The 20,692-nt window shown below is 45.4% G+C and overlaps 1 protein-coding gene across 1 annotated transcript in view; it reads left to right on the top strand.

Moving 5' to 3' along the window:
• Positions 1-20,692, top strand: part of GPC4 (glypican 4) — a 68,560-nt gene that overhangs the window by 16,079 nt on the left and 31,789 nt on the right. Inside the window, exon 2 of the mRNA XM_017817377.1 lies at positions 14,605-14,763. Within this exon, the coding sequence (XP_017672866.1) occupies positions 14,605-14,763 (159 nt within the window). The remainder of the gene's footprint in view (positions 1-14,604; positions 14,764-20,692) is intronic.

The raw sequence follows: 20,692 nt of genomic DNA, 5'->3' as shown, positions 1-20,692 counted from the left end.
AAATTGTTTCTCCAGTCTTGAGCAAAGTGAGGACGTGGGGCAGAGCAGCATCACCTTTCTTCCTGGGAAGGCAAGGCTGGAGCAAGGGGTTGGCAGCATTACTGGGGTCCTCCAGGAAGCAAGGAAAGCCTCTGCGTAGTTTTGTGGGCAAGGTTGGAAAATTCAGCATGCCAGAAACTTGCTGCTTTAGTGCGTGTTTGTAGCGTGCAGCTGTGTACTGAGATGTAACATGGGTTCCTCAAAACTGAGCTGTGGCTGTGATGCTCTGGAGAAGCATCTCTGGGGCGATGGCAGTAGTTCTTACTCCTATTTTGGAAAGCTGCTCTGCAGTGAAATTTTTCAGTTGGAATATTTGCCCCCAAACTGGCTTGTCATGGAAAGGGCATTGCCCATGACAGGGCCGAGAAGGTCATCCTGCACTAAGCTAAACTGGGGGGACAACCAGGGAGCTGAAAAGTGTGGAGCAGCACAAGTGCTCTGCCTTCCCTCTGCTGCCAAACCCGTCTTCGTGTTGCTATGAAAACTTCTTGTGGAAAACTTTCCACTTATAACTGAAGTCTCATTTATGTCTGCCCAGGACCTGGTCTTGGACTGAATTTTATTTTCTAAGCAAATGAGACTTTTTGGTTATTCAGGGGGTGGAAATAACTGCTCCACCAACTTGCAGCCCACCTGCCCTTGGGGGGGCTGGGAGCCAGTGGGGGGTTTTGTCAGAGGAGATGGTTTGTTCAGCAGGAGCCATGTAGGGGCTGAGTGGGGCAGTGGGTACCATAGCTGTCTCAAACTGTCTTAGTTTGTGAGCCCTCTAAAAAATTAATTTCCAGGGGGACCACGGCTCCCTATATTGCAAGCTTCAGACTAGTATTTCTTTGTGTGCCCATACAGACCCCTGCAGTCACCCCCCAGACTGCAGACTACAAACTGACTATGAAATGCTTAATAGAAGCCAAACTGCTTAGAAAAACCTGTGGATGCAAAATACATTTGAAAAATCTGGCCTGTTGTGTATTTTTTTTCCTGGGGTCTCTTAAACTCCTCTAAATTCTTGCATTATCTGCACTGTTACTCTGCTTGGCATGCTCTGCAGACAGGGGCATGGCTTATTAATGTGAGTTTTTACATAGATAAATGTGATTGTGAAGTACTATTGACACATGGAAATGTTGCTGGATGCTTAGAGAAGGATCAGCTGCTTTGTGATAGCTCTGTGCCAGTTCCTTCGTTTGAATATAGTTAGGAAACCCAGTTGTAGTAAAGCACTTTGTAAAAAAAAAAAAAAAAAAGATGCATATTTCTGTGGCTTAAAAAGAGGAAAAATCAAACGAAAAACCACACACCCCTCCTTAGTAAAAGTTTTGCGCACATTGGAAACAAAGGCATCAGCATTTGCTTGTCAGAGCTAATAAAGTTTGCTTGGATCTTAATTTTTCTGCTTGATTTCACAAAGTAATTGAAACTTCCTTTTTGCTGCAAGCCCTTTCCCCCCCTTTTTTTTTTCTCTCTTTTTTAAAAATATTCTTAAAAGAACATCTTTTGGTCAGTGAGTTGATGGAATTTTGCTCAGGAGGCAGGCGCAGTTTGAGTGTGCTTTGCAACTGGTCAGTCAAAGCTTACAGGATGAATTACTTGTGTCTGCAAGTCATTCTTCCAAGTTGAAAACCACCTAGATCAAATAAACCTTGAACTAGTGGTTTTATAGGTGCTTTTGAGCATGTTAGTGAAGCTTTTGTAATCGCAGTGATCTGATAAAACCTTAAAAACCAGGGTTCCCATAAAGAAAATAGTAGTTCCACTTGAGGTGATAAAAGCCACATCTGGTAAGCTTTGCTTGCTACCTCTTGATGACCTGTGAAACAGCAAATAGTCCCCGCTCTGGAGGAGAGGATGCCAAACTGCTGGTGCCATACCTTTGTCCTGGAGGGGAGGCACCAAAATAAGTTGATTTGAGAGCAAAACCAGCAGCTTTTGAAGAAGGAGCCTCTCCTAGCTCATCCTCTAGCTCACATTTGATATTCCATGAGTATGGTGTCTTGCTGCCTGCCTCCCGGCCTGCACGGCACAGGGAGATTTAGAGGTTAGGATAAGGAGGAGCCTGCGTAATTGAAAGCAAACAAACAGCTAAGACAAAGAAAGAAACATAAAACAGCAAACCCAAAGCCACAAATAGAAAACAGACTTTCCAGATTGATTAGTTCAAATTTGTTTATTTGAAGTCCCAAAAGTTCGCATTGTCGCTCTTTCGGGGTGTCTCTCCAATTTGGCAATATGTTAACCATGTGTTTGCAGATCAGTTTTTCACATGAAAGACCCTGGATTTTGCTGTGTTGGTGTTGCCTTAAACTTTAAATTGAAAGGAAGGTGTCAGGCTCCAAAGACTGATTTTTAATCGTGACATGCAGGTGCTGCTTTTGAGGGAATTACATTCTGTAAAACTTTCGTTTTGTGGAGCATTTTCCTTAGGCAAAAGAGTCCCAAGCATTAAGATGTATTACTGATAACTTTTTTTCTGTGGTCCTATTGGAAACAGGTTTAGGAATACTGATAGACTTACTGGCTTTGGGAATCAGTGGAGACCTGAAAAAGGTCTGGTTTTCTTTGGGTTTTCAGAGTGTTTTGGCCTGAAAGGTGCTTCCTACCATCAGTAACAGATCAGTAGTGCAGCTGTAATATATATATTTTTACAGATTTGGCTTAAACACCCCCAAGTCCCCAGACAGAGGAATTACTGCTCCAGCCTATTAACTGTTGGCCATTAATGAGTCGGGTCTAAATGCCTTGATTGTGCCTGAGATTTCTAAGCTGAATCTTTTACATAACATTAGCATGGCAGGAATGTCTCCCAAGGACAAGCAAGAACTTCCCAGGCTTTTCCCGTGCCTCTGCAGGAAGGAGTAAGTACATTTTGGGTTGTGCTGATACCATCTTGTGCCTTGGCGCTATCAAAGCGGGTGGAAGCTCCCTGCCGCTCTGGCAGCCTGGCTCTGATGTTCTTTCACATCCAGGCACGTTGTTTATCTTTAACCAAGGCTTGGATAAACTTCCAAAATAAATGAATGTAGTAGTCCAACTCAGCCTGCTTTGGTGTAGGTTTTCTGGAGTGACTCAAACGTTATAAATATGAAAGTAGCTAGACTTCAAATGCTGCTTTTGGACCAGGTTTTCAGAGGTGACTCCTAAAGCAGCAAAGGGGAACCTTTTCTTGAAGAAAATCTGGGGGTTTTTTGTTTTTGTTTTTGTGGTGTTTTTTTTTTCCTGTTTAGCCCTCCCTCCCCCTTTCTCTTTTCATCTGCACCCTTTGTTCACGTCTGCCTTCCTGATTAAGAACTAATCAGTGAAGATAGATTAGTCCGGGAGCATTGCAGCCCTTTGGGACCCGTGCAGCTCCGGCGGGTCAGGAGCCGGGAGGCACCGCGGGGTCACCGTCACCGCCGCGGAGGAGGCTGGCTGAGCCTCGCTCGAGTGCACGGAGGAATGCGGTAACAGGATTTAAAGGAAACGTACAGAACTAACGAGGATTAAGGCTAATTGTCCTGCGAGGGGCGAGGGGGCGGCAGGATGTGGCCCGTGTGGGGAGCAGCTCTGTTCTGCAAGGGGGAAAAGTCTGGTAGTTAAAGGGTTCTGTTCGTGGAGGGCCCAGGTGGGTTTTGGTTGGTTTAGTCACTGTATGGAGAAATGGAAAATAGTGGATTGGAAAGGAAAATAAAATACTGAGTTCTTCCTTTAAAACTTTGAGGCTGTTAGAGCAAATATTTCTGCAGTTGGTGGGAAGCATCCTCCAAATGGACGATTCTCGCCGTGTCTGGGCTCTGTTTTTGCTGGCTTTGTACAACTGTTGCTCTGTGCAGGGAGCTGACATCCCCCAACTGCTCATCCTGGGGCTGGCAGGAGGCTCTTGCTGAAGGACTTTGCATGCCACTGAGTTTGTTTTGAGCAACGGTGTTAATGCTGTTGGAGGTATTTAGGGGACCTTCCCTCCCCTCGTAGGTCAGGACGGTTATCAGGTCTTGCAGAAAGGCCACGGGTATCTCTAGGCTTGAATTAGGAGGGATTTGAAAAGCAGAAGCCCTCAGGCTTGGTCCTCAGAGAGCCAGAGTTCATGAAGTGCTGGCTGGAGCTGACCATCCATCAAGCAGGACCCGAGGGAGCTGGGCAGCCAGACCAAAGAAAGAATTAATCACATTGTATTTCTGTGCTTTCCCTGCCTGGCAGAAAGAAGTTTGTAGGTGTCCCAGACGGAGGATGGAAAGATTATGCCCTTCAATGCTGCGGGTACCAGGAGGACCCTCCAGGCAAACCCCTGGTTACTTGCCTTGGTGTCAAGGGAGAGGATCAGTGGTGGTGTTGGGGTCTGTTGGGCAGGCTCTGGGGGCAGCACAGGCCTGTGACTCTCGGCAGGTGTGGATGGGCAACCTGCCCGAGCGAACTCGTTCTTCCTTGGCCCTTGGGTTTTAGGTGTTCCTGATGGAAGCAGTCCAAAGCTCACAGTTTTCTGTCATGTACAGAGGTGCCTTTGGGGATGTTCGGGCTGTGCAGAGACAGGGGCGGTGCCCTGTTTCCCAGCTGTTAGGTTACAGCTGGACTTTGCTACTCCTGAACCCTTAGAGCTTGCCATCTTTCTGTTCATATTTTCGGTTACCAGAAGTTGTAAGTCCTGCCCCCCAAAACCCCAAACAAGCAACAAGCAAACTCCAAGCAAGCAAGCAAATTGACAAGATCAAATGTTTCTTCTTGAAGCAGAGCTTGGGGCTTGCTTTTGTTCTTTCCCCAAGAAGGATTCCTGGGATCAGTGGCACTGGGTGCTGTATGTGGTGGCCATTGGCAAGCAGGGTGTCAGGAGGAAGGAGATAAGGAGTTGATGCTCTGGTCCAAAGTCCAGGCTGCCTGTGCTGATGGGAAGTGAGCCCTGCAATGGAAGCTGTGTGCAGCGAGGGACTAACGTGGGTTTTGCTATCTGAGCAGGGGGAGCAAAAAGCAGACCTCCTGTCCATGTCAGTTAGGGACTTTTGGATGGCCCTGGCTGGTCCTGACTCTCTGCTGAGCTCCTGCATTCTGCTGACTGTTCTCTCTGCCCAAAACTAGCCTAAGCAGGGTGAAGGAACATGCCTTTATGTATGGAAAACCTTGCCCTGCTACTTCCCAGTGTTTATTTGTACACTGCCCTTCATTGTAGTTGTTTGCAGTTGATCTTGTGTTTTTGTTTTGAGTTTTGTTTGTTTATTTTTTTTTTCCCCCTTTTCCTTCCCTTATGTGTAAAGTCGGTCTCAGAATTGCAGCAGGTTCCACAGTGCCTATTTTGGATCCTGCAATAGAGAATCAATCTCTCTGGAAGTTAATTAACATCTCTCTTGCGTTCCAATTTATAGATTAGATTATTGTTTGTATAAAGCCCAGGATTTTTTTTTTAATTTTATTTTAAGTTGAAAACAGGAAATTGTGGCTGAATTCCATGAGCTTTGTTTCTTATTTAAGGAATTAAAAACATCTTTAGGTTTTGGGGCTTTTTTAAAATTTTTGCTTGGGTCATAGCTGCCAGTTCGTGTGCCCTTAGTGCTCTTACTGCTGTGGAACTTGTGGAAATGGGAGATCTGCTTTGTGTTGTGGTGCATGTGTGGTTTTGCTTTTGCAAGCAGGAAAACTTCACTTCTGTTGAGCCCCTGCGTAGCTGGTAACATCAGAAAGGTGGGATGTTCAGGGGGATTGATCACACAGCCACAGCACTAGTGCCTTGGGACACTGGTCCTTGCCTTGAAATGTGGCAGTGCCACCAGAGATCTCTGTCTTACAGAGTGTGTCCACAGAACCACGGACATCTTACCCCCTTCTGAGGTTTTTTGGTAATTTTGGTGGGTTTTTTTCCAAATAAAGCATGATCCTCGGAATCACAGGAGTCGTCTACTGCCAGATCTGGGGCTTGCCAGTGGATGACCAGTCTGCTGGCACAAATAGGTGAGCCTGGGCACATCTCACAAGAACCTACTGTGTGGCTCTGAAACGTGTTTTTGTGCACTGACAGTGGAATCAGCTGTGTTTGAAAAGGAAAAAAAAAAAAAACCATGAAGTTACTGGAAAGGTGGTTGCCAGCAGCATATTCCTGCTTCTCCTGCCTTGCCCGTGTGTGGTGCCGCCCTGCAGTGGTGAACATTCCCAGAGGTGCTCGGTGGAGGGTCTGGGGCGTGCAGAGGGAGAGGGGCCAAAAGTGGAGGGAGAAAATGTTAAGAAGGAAAAATACTCCAGTTGAAATGACAGAGTTTGTGGTGGAATCAGTTTTGGTTAAAGCCTGCTTTTTTGGCAAATAACCCAAAGATTTATGGAAACAAAAAATAGCAAAACAAGCAGGCAGTTTTTTGGCCTTGTTTTGCCTTCTTAATGGGAATTTGAAGAAAAAAATGAGAAGTCTCACAAAGAAAGTAACTTTCTCCTAACCAGATCTCTTCTATTTATTGTTCCTTGTGTCTAAAGCTTCAGTAATTCTGTGTATTTATTGTTCCCAATGGATTCTCTTCCCTGCTGCCCCTTTTACCCCTTTTAATTGCATGAAATTATACTTGGTGAGGTTTCTTGGGTTACCCCTGTAAAATCTGATGGACAAGTTCTGTTGAATTTTGAAGTCTCATCACTGGCTCTATGCAACACTTTTCCCCCCCCCCCATGACTTTTATTTTTATCTTTATGTAAAGGTAAGAATATTGACTGCAGGTGTTTTGGCTTTCTAGCTGTTCTCTGGTGGCTGGTGGAGGGGCGGGGGCATTACCTGTCTCAGTCATCCTGGAGATGGGTTGGTCTATTGTGTGCCTTGTGTATCCATCCTTCTCAGCAGAGAAGTGGAAAATAACCAGGGATAATTTTGAGCATACCTTGTCCATTGTGTAACACTGCTCACTTAGGGCATGTAGGCAGAGACACGTTATGAAAACTATTTCATGCCTAAAGAATTCAGTGGTAATAAAGAGAATTTGCATTTCCTAAGTTCTCACTCAGCGATGTCAAGTAGGGTTTTTTGGTTTTGTTTTTTTTAATTAAGAAACAACTCTTGGTTTTCATTGAAGGTTTCTGTCTTAGCTAGAGCCAGGGAGAATCCTCCAGTTAACCAGAGCTATTTTCCTCTCTGAATTTGCTTAAATAATAAGTTTAATTATGTAATATTGTAATACTTTTCCCCCCCTTGCCTTATTTGTATATTCAGGTCTTTGTGTGGTTTCTCTCTCTTTTGATGTTTGCAGAAATGCATTATCTTCATCTGTCTGGTTTGTGTTTGGTGTGCCACTAATTGACTCAATATCCTGTTTGTTGGAATGAAAGCAAGCTCTATCATGGCATATTTTTCCAGGGTGTAAAACCTTGCAGCATTCGGGCCACCCTGTCGGGTAGGAAATTGTTGGCTGTGCTGTGGAAATGAAGCAGTGATGGTATTTTTCCTCAGGTGAGCAGGGTTTTAGCTTTTAATGAACTCTTAAAACCCTGCTCAAGGTGAGATCCTACATCCTCCTCACTTGGACATCAGCAGCAAAGGGCAGAGTCCCCAGCCCAGATGCGCTGTAGAGAGTTTTTGGTCCTTGGGGATCTCCACCTGAACCTCTCCATTGCTGCAACCTCAGCGTGAGAGCTGGGCAGGAGAGGATCACAGCTGACCAGCGATGCCTCTCTGGGCTGGTGTGGGAAGCAGAGACAGATCTTTATCTTTTATTTGGGGCTGAAGAGCTGCATTAAGAGCATGGGAAGGGCTCTCCTGGTCTATCCTTGTCCAGGAGGGATGTCCGAAAATCACTCAGGTTGACCCTCAGCGGGCAGTGCTTACTCAGACTCGGTCCTTCAGGGACCTGGCTCTGTCATCATCTCCAAGATGAGCTTTGTGGTGGTGATTTGGACTTGGGTGGGTGGAGGGCAAGAGCCCTCTTTGTGTCCTAAGTTGCTCTTTCCAGTAGAAAATTAAAGTTCTTAATGTGTGTTTGGCTTAATGTACACACATGGATATAAATCTCTCTTGTTCTCTTCAGTCCCTGACCCTCTTGGCAGTAAATTCAGGAACCCAAAGCTGTCAACAAAGCAAAATGGAAAAATAAAAGCCAGACAGACCTTGGTTGTGTACAATATTTTAAGTAACCATAGGTACATGCTATGGAAATAATTAGGATTATTTGTTGTGTGAAGGGAGGTATGTCACCGAGGTATTGTGTGCACTGGTGTTTCCCGTGCCTGCAAGATGGATTAGCAGCTGAGTTAACAGATGCAGTAAAGCTCAACTGAAAATAGTTCACTGTTGTTAAGCATAGGTGAAAGGGCTTTGGTTTGGATATCAAAGAGTGTATTTTGACTGCTTGATAAGTTTACAAAAAAAAAAAAATCATTTCAATATTATAAGCTTTCTCAGTGAGTCTGGGGAATTTTTCTGTGCCATTAGAGTAATCAGCAAAAAACTGAAATGCACGTTGATTAATAACCTAAGTGGAAGCGCAGGGGAAACAAGTGGCTTTAACATTAATAAGGCAAATAAACCATTTATATAAAACGGTTGCTAATTGAGTGGGATGTTAAATATACTGTACACTGGCACGTGCTGCCAGATTGCAGTACTTCATAACCCTACCAGTCAGCTTTGGGGAGCTGACTACACATGAGGATGTCTTCTGGCTTAAAGAGTCCTGGGTGGTTGGAAAAAAGAGGTTTGGGGGGGACATGAGAATCCATGATGGTTGAATCTAGGACCAAGACCTGTGACTGTGGAAGGACTGGACCCCTGTGCCTGGGTGGAGAGTGATGTTGGCTGCTGACCTTCACGGTGAGGACCTGGGTTAGGGTGCGGGGGGTGTGCTCTCTCTTTTGGTGCTTTTTGGGTTTGAGATCTCAATAGGAATTACAAATCTTTTCAGTAGGGAAGAAAGGAAGGCTGACTCTGGTTGTGTGGTGGTGGCTTTTAGAATAGGAAATGATTTTCATTGGAAATGGGGTATGTTATTTTGTGTCTGGTGATAGATCTTCCACAGAGTGCTTCTCCTGGAAATGTGCAGCTGAAATAAGGGTTTGGGTTGGATGTAACACAGTGCACTTGGGAGCACAGAGAGAAGCACAGCTCTGAATGTGCCAGCCTGGTTTGCCCTGCTCTGATCAGTGTACCAGCAATGCTGTGTCGTTTGCAGGATGTGAGCTTAGGATTCTAACTCTGCTGCCCTTAGTGGTTGTGTCACTGCTGTTAGCAGGACCTCAGTGCTGTTTTGCATCTCTTCCTTCCTGGCACACGACCATCTCCACAGGATTATTGTCCCCAGTAAAATAAACACGAGGCTGACTGCAGCACAGCTTTAAAGCAAGTGGAGAACAATGACCGCCCAGTGAAAAAGGAGAGCACTGATTAGAGCCATCAACTAAAAATTCAAGTTTGCTGCTTCTGCTCAACAGAAAGCATGCACTGAAGCAGCGTGGGTGTGTGACAGCCTGGGAGGAGGTGGCAGGGTTGCTTTGGGTGCATGGTGTACCCCAGAGCTGGATTTTTTTTCTTTCCTTTGGTGTTCACAGCTTAGTGTCATTTCACCTGGAAATATCTGTATGCCGAGATGCTCTCTGCATTTTTGTAGTGCTCTTTGTCAGCAGGTACCTAAACAGCCCATAGGGATTACAGCAGCACCACTGAAGATGGTCCATTCTCAGGGGTGTTGAGCATCCCCAGATCATTCTGTAGCCAGGAAAACTGGGCATTTTTTTGTATTCTGGGTAAATTGAAGGTGATCAGATTGAGTGGACAGTTTGGTAGCCATGTCTGTTTCAATGACTCCACTGGAGTCGATCACAAGCTCACGCTTTTCTTTCTTCTTCTTGCCTCTTGTTAATGTGGGGCCGGAGCAGTGGAGCTGTGCTCAGGGGTGATGCTAGTGTTTCTTGTCATCTTTGTTGGGGGTTTTGTAAAGCCTCAGTAGCATGTCAATTATATATGATGGGTGGAAGCCTAATATTCTGTGATAATTAGAAGGCAAGTCTAGTGTGAAATCGGATTAGGGCTCGGCATTACAGTCTGGGATTCCGTTGGTAGTTGGTTCAGAGGAAGTCATAAAACTCCTTTAAAGATGACACAAGCCCATGTGTGCTCCAGGGAACAGGCAGAGAACAAGGCTGAAATGGTGGCCCCGCACACTGGCAGTGTTTGCCTCCTGCTTCTCCACCACCCCACCTTACCCCAGCCCGATTTCTCACATGGGAGCAACTCCAACAGTAACATCTCAGACCATAAACTACTTCTGGCTTGCTTACTGAGCTGCAGTGAAGGGCTAGGCTGTGTACTGGAGTCTTTTAAAGAAATACCCACCCCCCACCTCGCAGCAAACTGCTCCTGAAAGTTTATCTATTTTTGCAGTTAGCTGTACTTAAAGTATGAACTTGGCCAAGGTGAGGAGAAACAGGCTGGGGAGGCATGTTAGACATTCAGAAACAACATTTTGGAAAGGTCTTGGAAAATTGTTCAGTAAAGAGAACTGCTTTTCAGTATAGTGTAGCCCCTAAGTTTGTGCTGCTCACTTACTCGTTTGCTGAAAACTTGTTTTCCATCACATTGCAAAATAGTTGCTTGATTTGGAAGAAACTCTGTGTGCCTGGAATCTGCTAAATGTGATGTTTCTGTAATGGTTTAAATCATAAGTTTGCAAGATTACCTTTCTGAGCGCGTTTCCTTGGATGTACAGATGGTAACATCATGTACCATCACATTTCTATCTTTAAACCACCACCTCCGTTCGCCAGAGGTGTGTTGTTAACTGGCCAAGGAGCAAGCTTCTTTCATAATTTTTGGTCCCTCATTTCTCTCTCTGTATTCATAAGTATCGTAAAATAGAGGAAAAAGTCTTGTTGCAACAGGCCATGGGAAAGATCTGCTGCAAATCCACGACAAGCTGTGGTGATGGTGTGCATATGTGGTAGATATGTGGAGTCAGTCTCTGCTACTTAAGCTCCTTTTGCCATGCAGCCCCTGATGTGATGATTGCACACCCTGCCAAACAATTCAGTAAAAAGCCCAACTTGAAAGGAGGCTGTGGTAGTGTTATATTTTTGCTGTGCTCACATGGTGATAAATTACAAAAGCTGCCGAGTTTTTCACACTCAACAGTAGATGAAGAGTTGCCTTGTATGGGCATTGTTTGATGAGTTTTAACTCGGGAAATAATTATTGCTGAATGTGTCCTTGACAGCGAGCACACACCATGAGTGTTCTCTGCATAATATACCTAAGCATTAGGTCTCTGTTAAGTATGCCTAAATACACATATTTTTCACTCCTTTTCCTTAGAGGAGTTCACTGCCAGTTGGACAAAGAGCGTTGGCTTTGATCTTGACTCTAGGTCGGTGTTTGTGTGTGCATGACTGGTCCATGCTCATGTGGACCATTGGCAGCAATGGCTCTCCAGGCTTCATTGCTTCCATTTCCCTGGTTGTAGCACTGTTGTGTTTGGAAGCTGTTGCCTGATGATATCCTGGTCCTCTGCCCATGGAGGTGCGAGCAGTTCCCGACACCGCAGCCACTCACCAAAGGGGCATGTGATGGATCCAACACCCAAGCATGTGATGGGACATTGGGATGTTGCGTCGTTCTCCTTACAAACTTGGGAATGGGATGAGTCCTGTGGATGGATCCTGAATGGATTAGCTCTGCTAGCGATTTAAAAGGCTAGACATGAGATTTCTCACCAACTGTGTCAGTGCCTGTCAGTTTGCTCAAGCGAGGATGTATTCTCAGGGATGTGGCAGCGCTAAGGACAAACCTCCCTGTGGGAAAACTGGGGCCCCCAGTGTCTTCTAGGGACTTTCCATTGGCATCTCCCACTGTGTTGTAAGAAAACTGCTAGAAAAGCAGCCCACAGGCCTAAACTTTCTGTTTTTTTAATGCTGGGTAACACAGTGCATCCTCATATGATTAGCACTGAGTAGCCGGAGCTCCTCAGCTCCAGACAGAGCTAATTCTTGATCACAAGCCAAGACCACATAGTGCTGACATGACTGAGAAATATCTTCCATAATTAGATTGCTTGGTCATTCATTTTTGAATGTCTGAATTGCATTTTGGAGCATAATTTCTTAATGATCAACCAAGTGGGATCTGTGCAAGCTTGATTTACTGTCAGTAGTGTTCTCCTTGCTTGGCTTTGCACGTGTCCTGGGGAGGCACCGTCAAATCTGGGACAAGGGGGGTCAGAAAATGATTTTGCTTTGTGACATTAGGTGGAATGGTAACTTTAGTTTAATAGTAAAAATAGATGTAAAACTCGTATTCGTAAAATACATTGGGCTTTTAGGGTTTTTTTAATCATGAATAAATTGGAGAAGTTGTTAAAGCCACTGTCTTAGGGATCCTAGGGCATCTGTGGACAACTTCAGAAGTGTCTGCAAAGTGTAAGCAGGAAAAGAAATCCCACTATCAGTAGGTTTGAATTTGTTTTGCTGCTATTTATGGTTCCTGTTGTGTCGGAGTCCTTAGTCCTGTCTTGGAATTGGAGCAAAGAGATTCAAAGTGAAATAAAGCAGTGGTGCTTGGGCACCATTTTTTTTAAAATGCTTTCTGGTAAGACAGGCTCAGAGAGGGGTGTCCAGGATGGATTTACTGGGCAGGATCTGAAAATCTGGATGCGCCTGTTCCTCTCTTTTAAAAGACTTGTGAAGCCTCACTGGAGCTGCATCCCTTAGTGCTGCACCCCTTAGTGCTGTGTATTTGCTGCTGGAAGTGCTCCTCTGAGATAGAGTGAAATTGTCCATGGAAGAAAAATATATCTGTAAGGAGACAACAAGATTTTTCTGTGTTTTCTGAAGGCTACCTAAGCAGTGCTGCTTCCCGTAGCAGACTTTGAGCTTTCCGTAATTGAAGAGTAGTGGATGGTCTTGTGCAATAAATTAGATGTGATGGAATTATCTGCTGGTCAAGGTCTCTCTGTAATGCCACAGAAAACAAACAAACCCTGTAGTGCAACAGGGAAGTAGATTCAGGAGGAGAGGTTCTTATATATGTATATAGATAGGTATAAAAATATTTATATCTTATTTTAAGATGGTCCTTAAGTGCCTGTAAGGAGAGACACTAACTTTTCTGGGCTAGAAAGTTATGCAAAGTGATACAGAGGTTCAATATGTGGGCAAAAGATGTTCAGAAATCTCGTACAAGGCAGGCAGAGCATCAACCACTCACATTAGCCATGGGCAGGCTTTGTTTTGCACTGTGCAAAAACTGCTTTTGTTTCTTTAAACCCACTTCTGATACTCTAGCAGGTGGGATGGATGGCTCCTGGGTAAGTGAGTGGTGTGCAGCCTGTCAAGAAGAGGTTATTTTCTGCATGGGGGCTGACAAGTGCTTTGCAGCTCTGGCAGGGAGTCTCTGAACCTCCATGATAGTTGGAGGTCGTTGGTAGCTTCCAGTGTGTGAGCAGGTAGGGAAGAGCCTTCTTGTCTCCATCTGCTTCCTCAGAATGAAGGATAAGGTTTGTCAGCAGAGTGTGAAATGGGAGAGAAGGCAGCAGCTTACATGTAGGATGTGTCTTTTAAAATACCATCTGACTTGGAAGGATGAGTTTCTCATCCTAACTGCTTGTTTTGATCGTATCTCCATGTTGACAAAGATTTGCACAATTTGCCCAAATTTGAACCACTTTAGCATCAGCCCACCTGCCTGTGGTGGTGCTACATTGTGGGGCTTGTCAGAAAACTGGATCTGAGGATTGCTGTGCCAAGGGTTTATCTTGGCCCACAAAACTTGAGAGCAGCATTTTATGGGTGATGCTGGAAAGGGACAACTTCATCTTGCACTGCTGTGAGGCATCTAAAACCAAAGTATATGGGACCAGATCCCGTATCCAGATTTTCTGAGAGATTTTGAAACGGACCTGTGGAAGATACTGAAGCATTTGATGATCCCTCTGACTAAGCCAGCTTGAGCCAGATGACTCCTAGGAAAGAATTATCTTTCAGATTGAAGAAAAAAAAATCTGATTTAAGTTTCCAAAACCAACCCCCCAGTTTCACCCCAGATGATAACAGAAAACTGTAAAATTAGGAGGTGGGAAATATAAAGCATTTTCCTGGGCCATTCCATAAAACAAGTATATTTTAATATCAAGTGGTAATTGGGCTGCTGAGAGGGATCTCCTCTGAAAACTGGACAGGAGAAGGGTGAAGAAAACAGCACTTACCTGTACAAAAAGGGTCGTTGCCACTGATGTTGTGTATTAACTGAATGAATGGAAAGTAATTAAAATACTCAGCAAAAACTTTATGGAAGTTATCATAGTATATACAGGTCAGTTTTCTGGTTCTTCAAATTCTACTGTACAGGATGAGTATCTGTTTATTATGTTTATTACCTGAATAAATAAGAGGACACTTTTTAATGCTGTTTATTAACTGAATAAGTAAGAGGACACTTTTTAATGTTCTTGCAGAAAGACAAGGCTTTTCCATGTGTTGCTATAAATTTCCTCTACAGAATCAAATTTTGATATGCCTGGTCCAGCACTTGCAGCTGGGGTTTCCCTGGGAGAGATGGTGCTACAGGTCCTTGCACCCCCTGCCTTGCGAGCCGACCTCTTTGCCCGTGTGTAGAGAATCCTTTTAACTTGGGATATTTTCTTCTCTGTTTTTCAGGTGACCACTTGAAAGTCTGCTCGCAAGGCTACACATGCTGCTCTCAAGAAATGGAGGAGAAGTACAGTCAGCAGAGTAAACATGACTTCAGAAATGCTGTTGTAGAGCTTAGCAATCACCTACAAACCATGTTTAGTTCTCGATACAAGAAGTTTGATGGTGAGTGCAGAGACCTTGAACTTGCTCTCCTTGGGATAAAAATATAAAAAATCCCCATCCTGTTGTTTTGTGTGCAGTCGTTCTGCTCTATCTCCCCCTTTGCTGGGAAAGTTCATGACTCGTGGCTCAGAGGGCAGAGCATGCCTTGTTTTGCAATCCCGTGAGAGAGAAATATTTGCTGATTATGGCTGCTTGTTTCTCAAAGAGAGAGATCTTTCTTTCTGATTAATCTTTCGAAAAGCCATTTTGCTCTAATGTAAGATTGCAGTTGGTTTTGTTGGTACATCCCCACAGCGCGTGTAATTGTAATGTGCACATCTTGCAGCCCCGATACACAACAATGCTGATATTTCCCAGCATGTTGTGAACCCACAGGATTTGTATCCGTCTTACTTCTAGCCTTTGGGGCTAAGCAGAGCAACAGATAAACACAGAGCTGGTTTTGTGTGGAGGCCGAGGGTTCAAGTGTGATGCAGGGTCAGAACCAAAATGAACAAGTCTCGGCTGAGTTCCCATCACTGCAGTGATGTGAACTGCTGACAGATAAGCAAATGACTGGTCTCGGCATTGCCCTCGGGTGCACAGTGTGTCCTGTCAGACTGGGCCTCCATAGGGCATGACTGGCTCATGGGAGCTGCAGGAAGAAGCTCCCTTAGCAGGCAGCTGCACACAGCCTTCCAGCACTGCCCGCCTTGCAGCCCAGTGCCTTTCTTTTGAGACCACCTCTTGCAAACAGCTGCAGTCGATGCCCAGTCATCAGACACAGCACCCATCTGAGATCCAAGCAGCGTCTCTTGGTTTGCTGCTGAGCTCTTGGTCAGTTCCTGCAGGACCCTGCAGGCGCCTCAGTGCTCCTGGACGCTGCAGCCCCTGCGCCTGGGCATCCCCTGGAGGGAGGAGCAAGGTATCAGGCTGCTGCTTGGGTTGTTCTTGTTGGCTGGGGCAATGAGATGACAGCCAGTTGCACATGGAAATGTATGATGAGTCGAGTGGACTGGGTTGCTCAGATAGTTGTTCTGCTTGTATATCACCATCTGTTAGTAGAGGGTGATTCTACCACGCAGCTCCTCTGGACCTTTTTCTTCCTTGTTTAATCAGTGGTTCCACGTGAGTTTTCTATGAATATCCCAAACTTTGTGCCCTAAACCTCTTAGCAACCTCCCCTATGCTTCTGCAGCAGGTAGCAGCCTCTTTCTTTCAAAAGGGATTGGCACTGGGGTGAGGGAAAAAATCCCTGGGTATGAAATTGCAGTGAGTCAAAGTGGAATTACGCAGTCATCTTGATAGCATCTAAATCTGCTAGCTAAATATTTCCCTCTTAACCTCTGTTGTCTCTACCTGCTGGTACACCAAGGGGTGATAGAGGGAGAACCAAAGTGTCTAGACTTGCAAGCTTATTAAATGCAGAACAAGACACTTAATGAAATCCAGCCCATAGATAAGCCCTTTCAAAGAGACCAGAGGAACAGCATCTGCTTCACCTTAAATGAACGACGAAGCTTTTTGAAATGCTGCATTGAAAACAAAGAGCATGCACAGTTCCCTGCATTAGCATCCCTGACATGGAGCAGACATACTGCAAGGTGCATCTGCCTGTTTGTGGGATGAGAAATGGCTTCAGGGCTGTATGAGGGCAGGGGGATATTAAGCTAAGCTGGGCTGGATACCTGTTAAAGCACAAGGCTTCAAAATAGGTGAGCTTTGGGAGGGAGCCCTGTACAAGCTTGTTCTGTTTGTGCTGTGTTTCTCCTGTCAGACACTTGCAGTGTCCCCTGTGCTGGTCTCACTCCCATTTTAGCCTGCAGAGTCCTTGACTGGCAAGTCTGGAAGGGGATGGTGGTGTTCATCTATTCCTGAAAGCTGGATTTACTGTGCCCAACCTGTCTCTGAAGGGTGTTTCTCTGCCTCGTACAAAACTAATGAAGGAGAATTAGCAATCTCCTCAGCCTGTCCCAAAGCCTAATGGCTCTGTCTTTGAGTGTTTGCTAATATCAGATCTAAATCTTCATTTGCTGCAGACAAAGCTGATTTAGGGATTTTTTTAATCTTACCTGGAGTGGAAGCAGAGATGAACTGATTACCGCCCTCCATCATTTACCTCTTGGAAGACTTTTAATCATGACTGCTTCTCTCCCTCCAGCCCAGTCACCTGGAGGCATACCTTCAGCAGTGCTCCTGCTGGTGGCTGGGGCAGGTTGAAGAGTCTCCCCTCTGAGGTTCTCAGACTCTTCTGCAAAAATTTTGAAGTTCCATACCCTAGACTGCTGTGTTTTGTTTGTTTAAGAGCCTGCTGTTGAGTGTTCGGCTGCTTGTGGGGTGCTGTTTCCTTCCTTTTGTCCCAGCGCTTGGTCATCAGGTCAGCTGTGGTCAGTTCTGCCTTGCACATTTGAGTTCTCCTTGTCTAACATAGTTCATTGCACACTTGTTGATGTTACGTGCCCAAACTACTACAGGAAGGAGAGGCAATTGAGACCCATATATTTGTCCTGATCTCTAGGAATGAGACTGGAAAAGGACACAATCCCTTCCAGAGCTCTTCCTCTGCATGGACCCATGCTCTGATTTTACCATTTGAAGCTCTTCAGGGCTTCCTCATTACTCATAGTTAAATCCTTTCAAATGAAAATGAAGCCGACAAATAGGAGCTGTGCACCTTCCTCTGTTTCACATGAAATCCTCTGTGCTACAGCTGTGCACAGTGACTGAACAGGCAAGATGAGTTATCACAGAGACCAAATTCACTCCACCAAGTGGAATGGACGCTTCTCTTGCAGAGTGACACAAATTTGCAGAGTGCTGCAATGGCCACTCCAGGATGCAGCCCAAGCAGCAAACCCTGTCCTCCAGCCTTTTGGAAGTCTTTGTTGTGGGTTCTTTGGCTGCTAATCTCTCAGCCTTGACATTCAGGTCTGAGAGGCAAACCTGTACTGCCTCCGTTATGTGCTTGACCTTTGAAGCAGTTGTTGCTGCAGAAGGACAGTCGAAGTGGCGGCATGTCCTTTGGATGGAGGCTGGGATGCCCTGTGGCTTCTGGAGTGTTTGCATCAGCTGTTGCTGGAGCGCTGTGTGCTGTTGGAACTGTTGCCAGAATTGCTCTGATCTGACACCAAAGCCGTACAGAAATGGATTATCTCCTCTTAATCGGGAGCATGGAACAAGCTGCTGATTATCCATCCCCAGAGGGCTGACCAGGAGTCATTTCGGCTCCTAATGCGTAATGTGACAGCGTCAGATCCTCCTGCATGTGTTTGGTTTGCAGGCACTGGGAGAACTTGGGAGCTTTGGAGTCCCATATCTTATATATCCTGTCTAAATATTTGCTTACAGTACAGCTACGTATGCTCCTGGAGGTCTCTCCTGCTGTAATTTAAACCACTAGCCTGATCCCAGCGCAGCAGTAAGGTATGTATTTTCAGCAGTAAGGGAAATGATTTTCTGATAAAGTAAAAACCACTTTGTGACTTGTTGGATTCACTGTTGCTGAATGATTTTAGAGGTGAAGATTTGCTGTTTTTTCCAGTATCATCTCCGATACATTTATGGGATTCATTGAGGAATTATTAGGCGAGGTTCTCTGGCCAAGTGAGTGTCTCCCTCTCTGACAGTGACAGTCATGGGAAAGCCACTGTGATGACATCTCATGCCACAGAAGCAGTTATAGCAGTCAGGGCTTTAAAGATCCCACCCCCCGTTTTTTAAAATAAAATTTCCTGTGCCTTATCTTCACATGTTAGTGCCCTCCCCTTCCCTCTTTCAGGGATTAATAACATTAATAGAATTAATAGTGACATTAAGACTGCATAAATGTTCAATCCCATTTATTAAATTCAAATTTTCACCTCTTTTGCCCTTTGAGGCTGAAGTTTTCCATGCTGGGGTCTGTGCTAGCCAAGCAGTGCTTTGGGGAAATTGCTCAGCTGTTTTGAGGAATTGGAGCTGGGACAGGACATAGCCCATAATTCTTCTGCAGTGTTTCCGCTATTCGGTTTCTTCCTAGATAAGATGTTCTTACTTTTTTCTTATTAAAGACACTTCCTGAATCTCTTAGAAGATGTAACTTGTGCCAAGCCCTTTTCTGGGGAGAGAAATTATTTTGTATAGGCTGGTTGCAGAGTGACTGGGCAGGCAGAGCCCCAATCCCCCATGCACAGAGGCACTGCTGGGTCCTTGTTTCTCCTGTCACTGCATTTCACAAGCACTTTTGCTGTTGCACTTAAAATCAAGTCTTGTTCCTTTCTCATGTGTGCTCTAGATTTAGGGAAGGCAGCAAACTACTGCAGCCTTTGTTGTATGGGAATGAAGAGGTGAATGAGAGATGGTCCTTTGATGGGCTGGGCTGGCAGTAGGTTTGGTATTCCCAATGAACAGGTGTCAGAAGGATTTGTACAAAACGGTACAGCCCAACCCAGCATCTGGGAAGCTGTTAAATGCTGAGAGTCTTGTTTCTGATACACTCCCCCTGACTTTTCCATTAGCATTTAAGATAAAACAAGTACAGAAATGTAAAAGGAAACCCCTTTGGGACAACGAGCGGAAAGAAACCAAATCCAGGAAGAAGGGTTGGCCAGGGGTCCCCGAGTCTGTGGTGCACACAGCCCTTCTACTGCACAGGTAGAGGGCAGAGGGGCTGGAGAGGCATTCCTGTTTGTGGGCTCCATGTTTGTGTTGGGCAGGGTAGCTACAGGTACAAAGTGTGATCATGATGTGCATCTTTGAAGCATCTCAGGGTGCCCTTGACCTTCTAGTGTGAGCCCAGTGTTAGTCCTGGGTGCGTGAATTACTTCCAAAAACTGGCATGTGGCCGAGTTTGAGGGACTGGTCGGGGGAACATTGGCCAAATACCTTCCAAACTGTGCTGAAGCTGGAGAAAAAAAGCCTGTAATCTTGTTTCTGAATTTAGTTTTTGTTGTTCAGATAACCCTAGGCTTCCAGCTTCTGTCTCCAGGTAGGAGTTAACAGGGAGGTGTTCTGGTGCAGCGAGGCACATGGCTGGGATATGTTAGTAACTGGGAAGGAGGCAGAAGAGAGGAGGGAGAGCTTTTGGTGGTCTTCTTTCTGCTGCTTCAGGCAGTGTGGAGGCAAACGGTGAAAGACGAGCCCTGCAGGTGCCCAGCCTGCTGCTCCTATAGTTAGAATTTGGCAGACCATCGGGGCACTCTGCCTTACCAAAATAACTGCCCTTTGGGGACCTTCATCTCACATTAACCCTTTTATTGGAAACTGCCTGCAAGGGCAGAGACCCAGGGCCTCATCCTGCTCCTTTGTCAGGGTTCCCCCATGTCCATGGCACCCAGGACCATGGGGTTAATACTGGCTGCCAGCATGTTCATCTCTGCAGGAGGCATCTCCAGGTGTGTGGCACAGCAGGAGCACTGAATAGAGACCTGTTGGACCTTTGCTGAGCCAGAGCTGCATGGTATTCCAGCTTCTGAATAAACCTGTATAGTGGAGAGAACTCTCCCATTGCAACCCACCCTCAGGCAAGTGCACTGATGACGACTGCATTGTTAATGTACAAGCAGTAGAGTGGTTTGGTCTATCTGCTGCTGCTCATGTCTAGATAAAGGCACTGCCTTGTTCTTCCCTCTCCAGAAAGGGGTGGCACCAAACCTATACCAACCAGAGCAGAAAACAGTGTAAAGATCCCTCAAATTTTGTGGAAGAACCATTTGCAGAGAGGCTCCTTCAGACTTGGTTTCAGACCAGTGCATACGCAGGGTGATGGTAGCAACCACCAACGCACTTCCTTTAGAAAATCCCACTTGTGGGCTTTTGTTTTTGCTTTCCCACTCACTGCAACAGCAATGAAACAAATTGTCTGCTGTCTGTGCCTTGGAAGTTTGTTTATTCTTTGTTTTTGTTCAACTGGCTCCTCTCCATCTGGAGGTTTTTAAGGAGGTACATACGCCACTATGATTTTTAGTCCTGT

This window comes from Lepidothrix coronata, unplaced genomic scaffold (assembly GCF_001604755.1).
Source record: "Lepidothrix coronata isolate B3197 unplaced genomic scaffold, Lepidothrix_coronata-1.0 Scaffold2, whole genome shotgun sequence".
NCBI lineage: Eukaryota > Metazoa > Chordata > Aves > Passeriformes > Pipridae > Lepidothrix > Lepidothrix coronata.
Note: the sequence above shows the minus strand (reverse complement) of the source record. Positions and strands in the feature narration are given on the sequence as shown.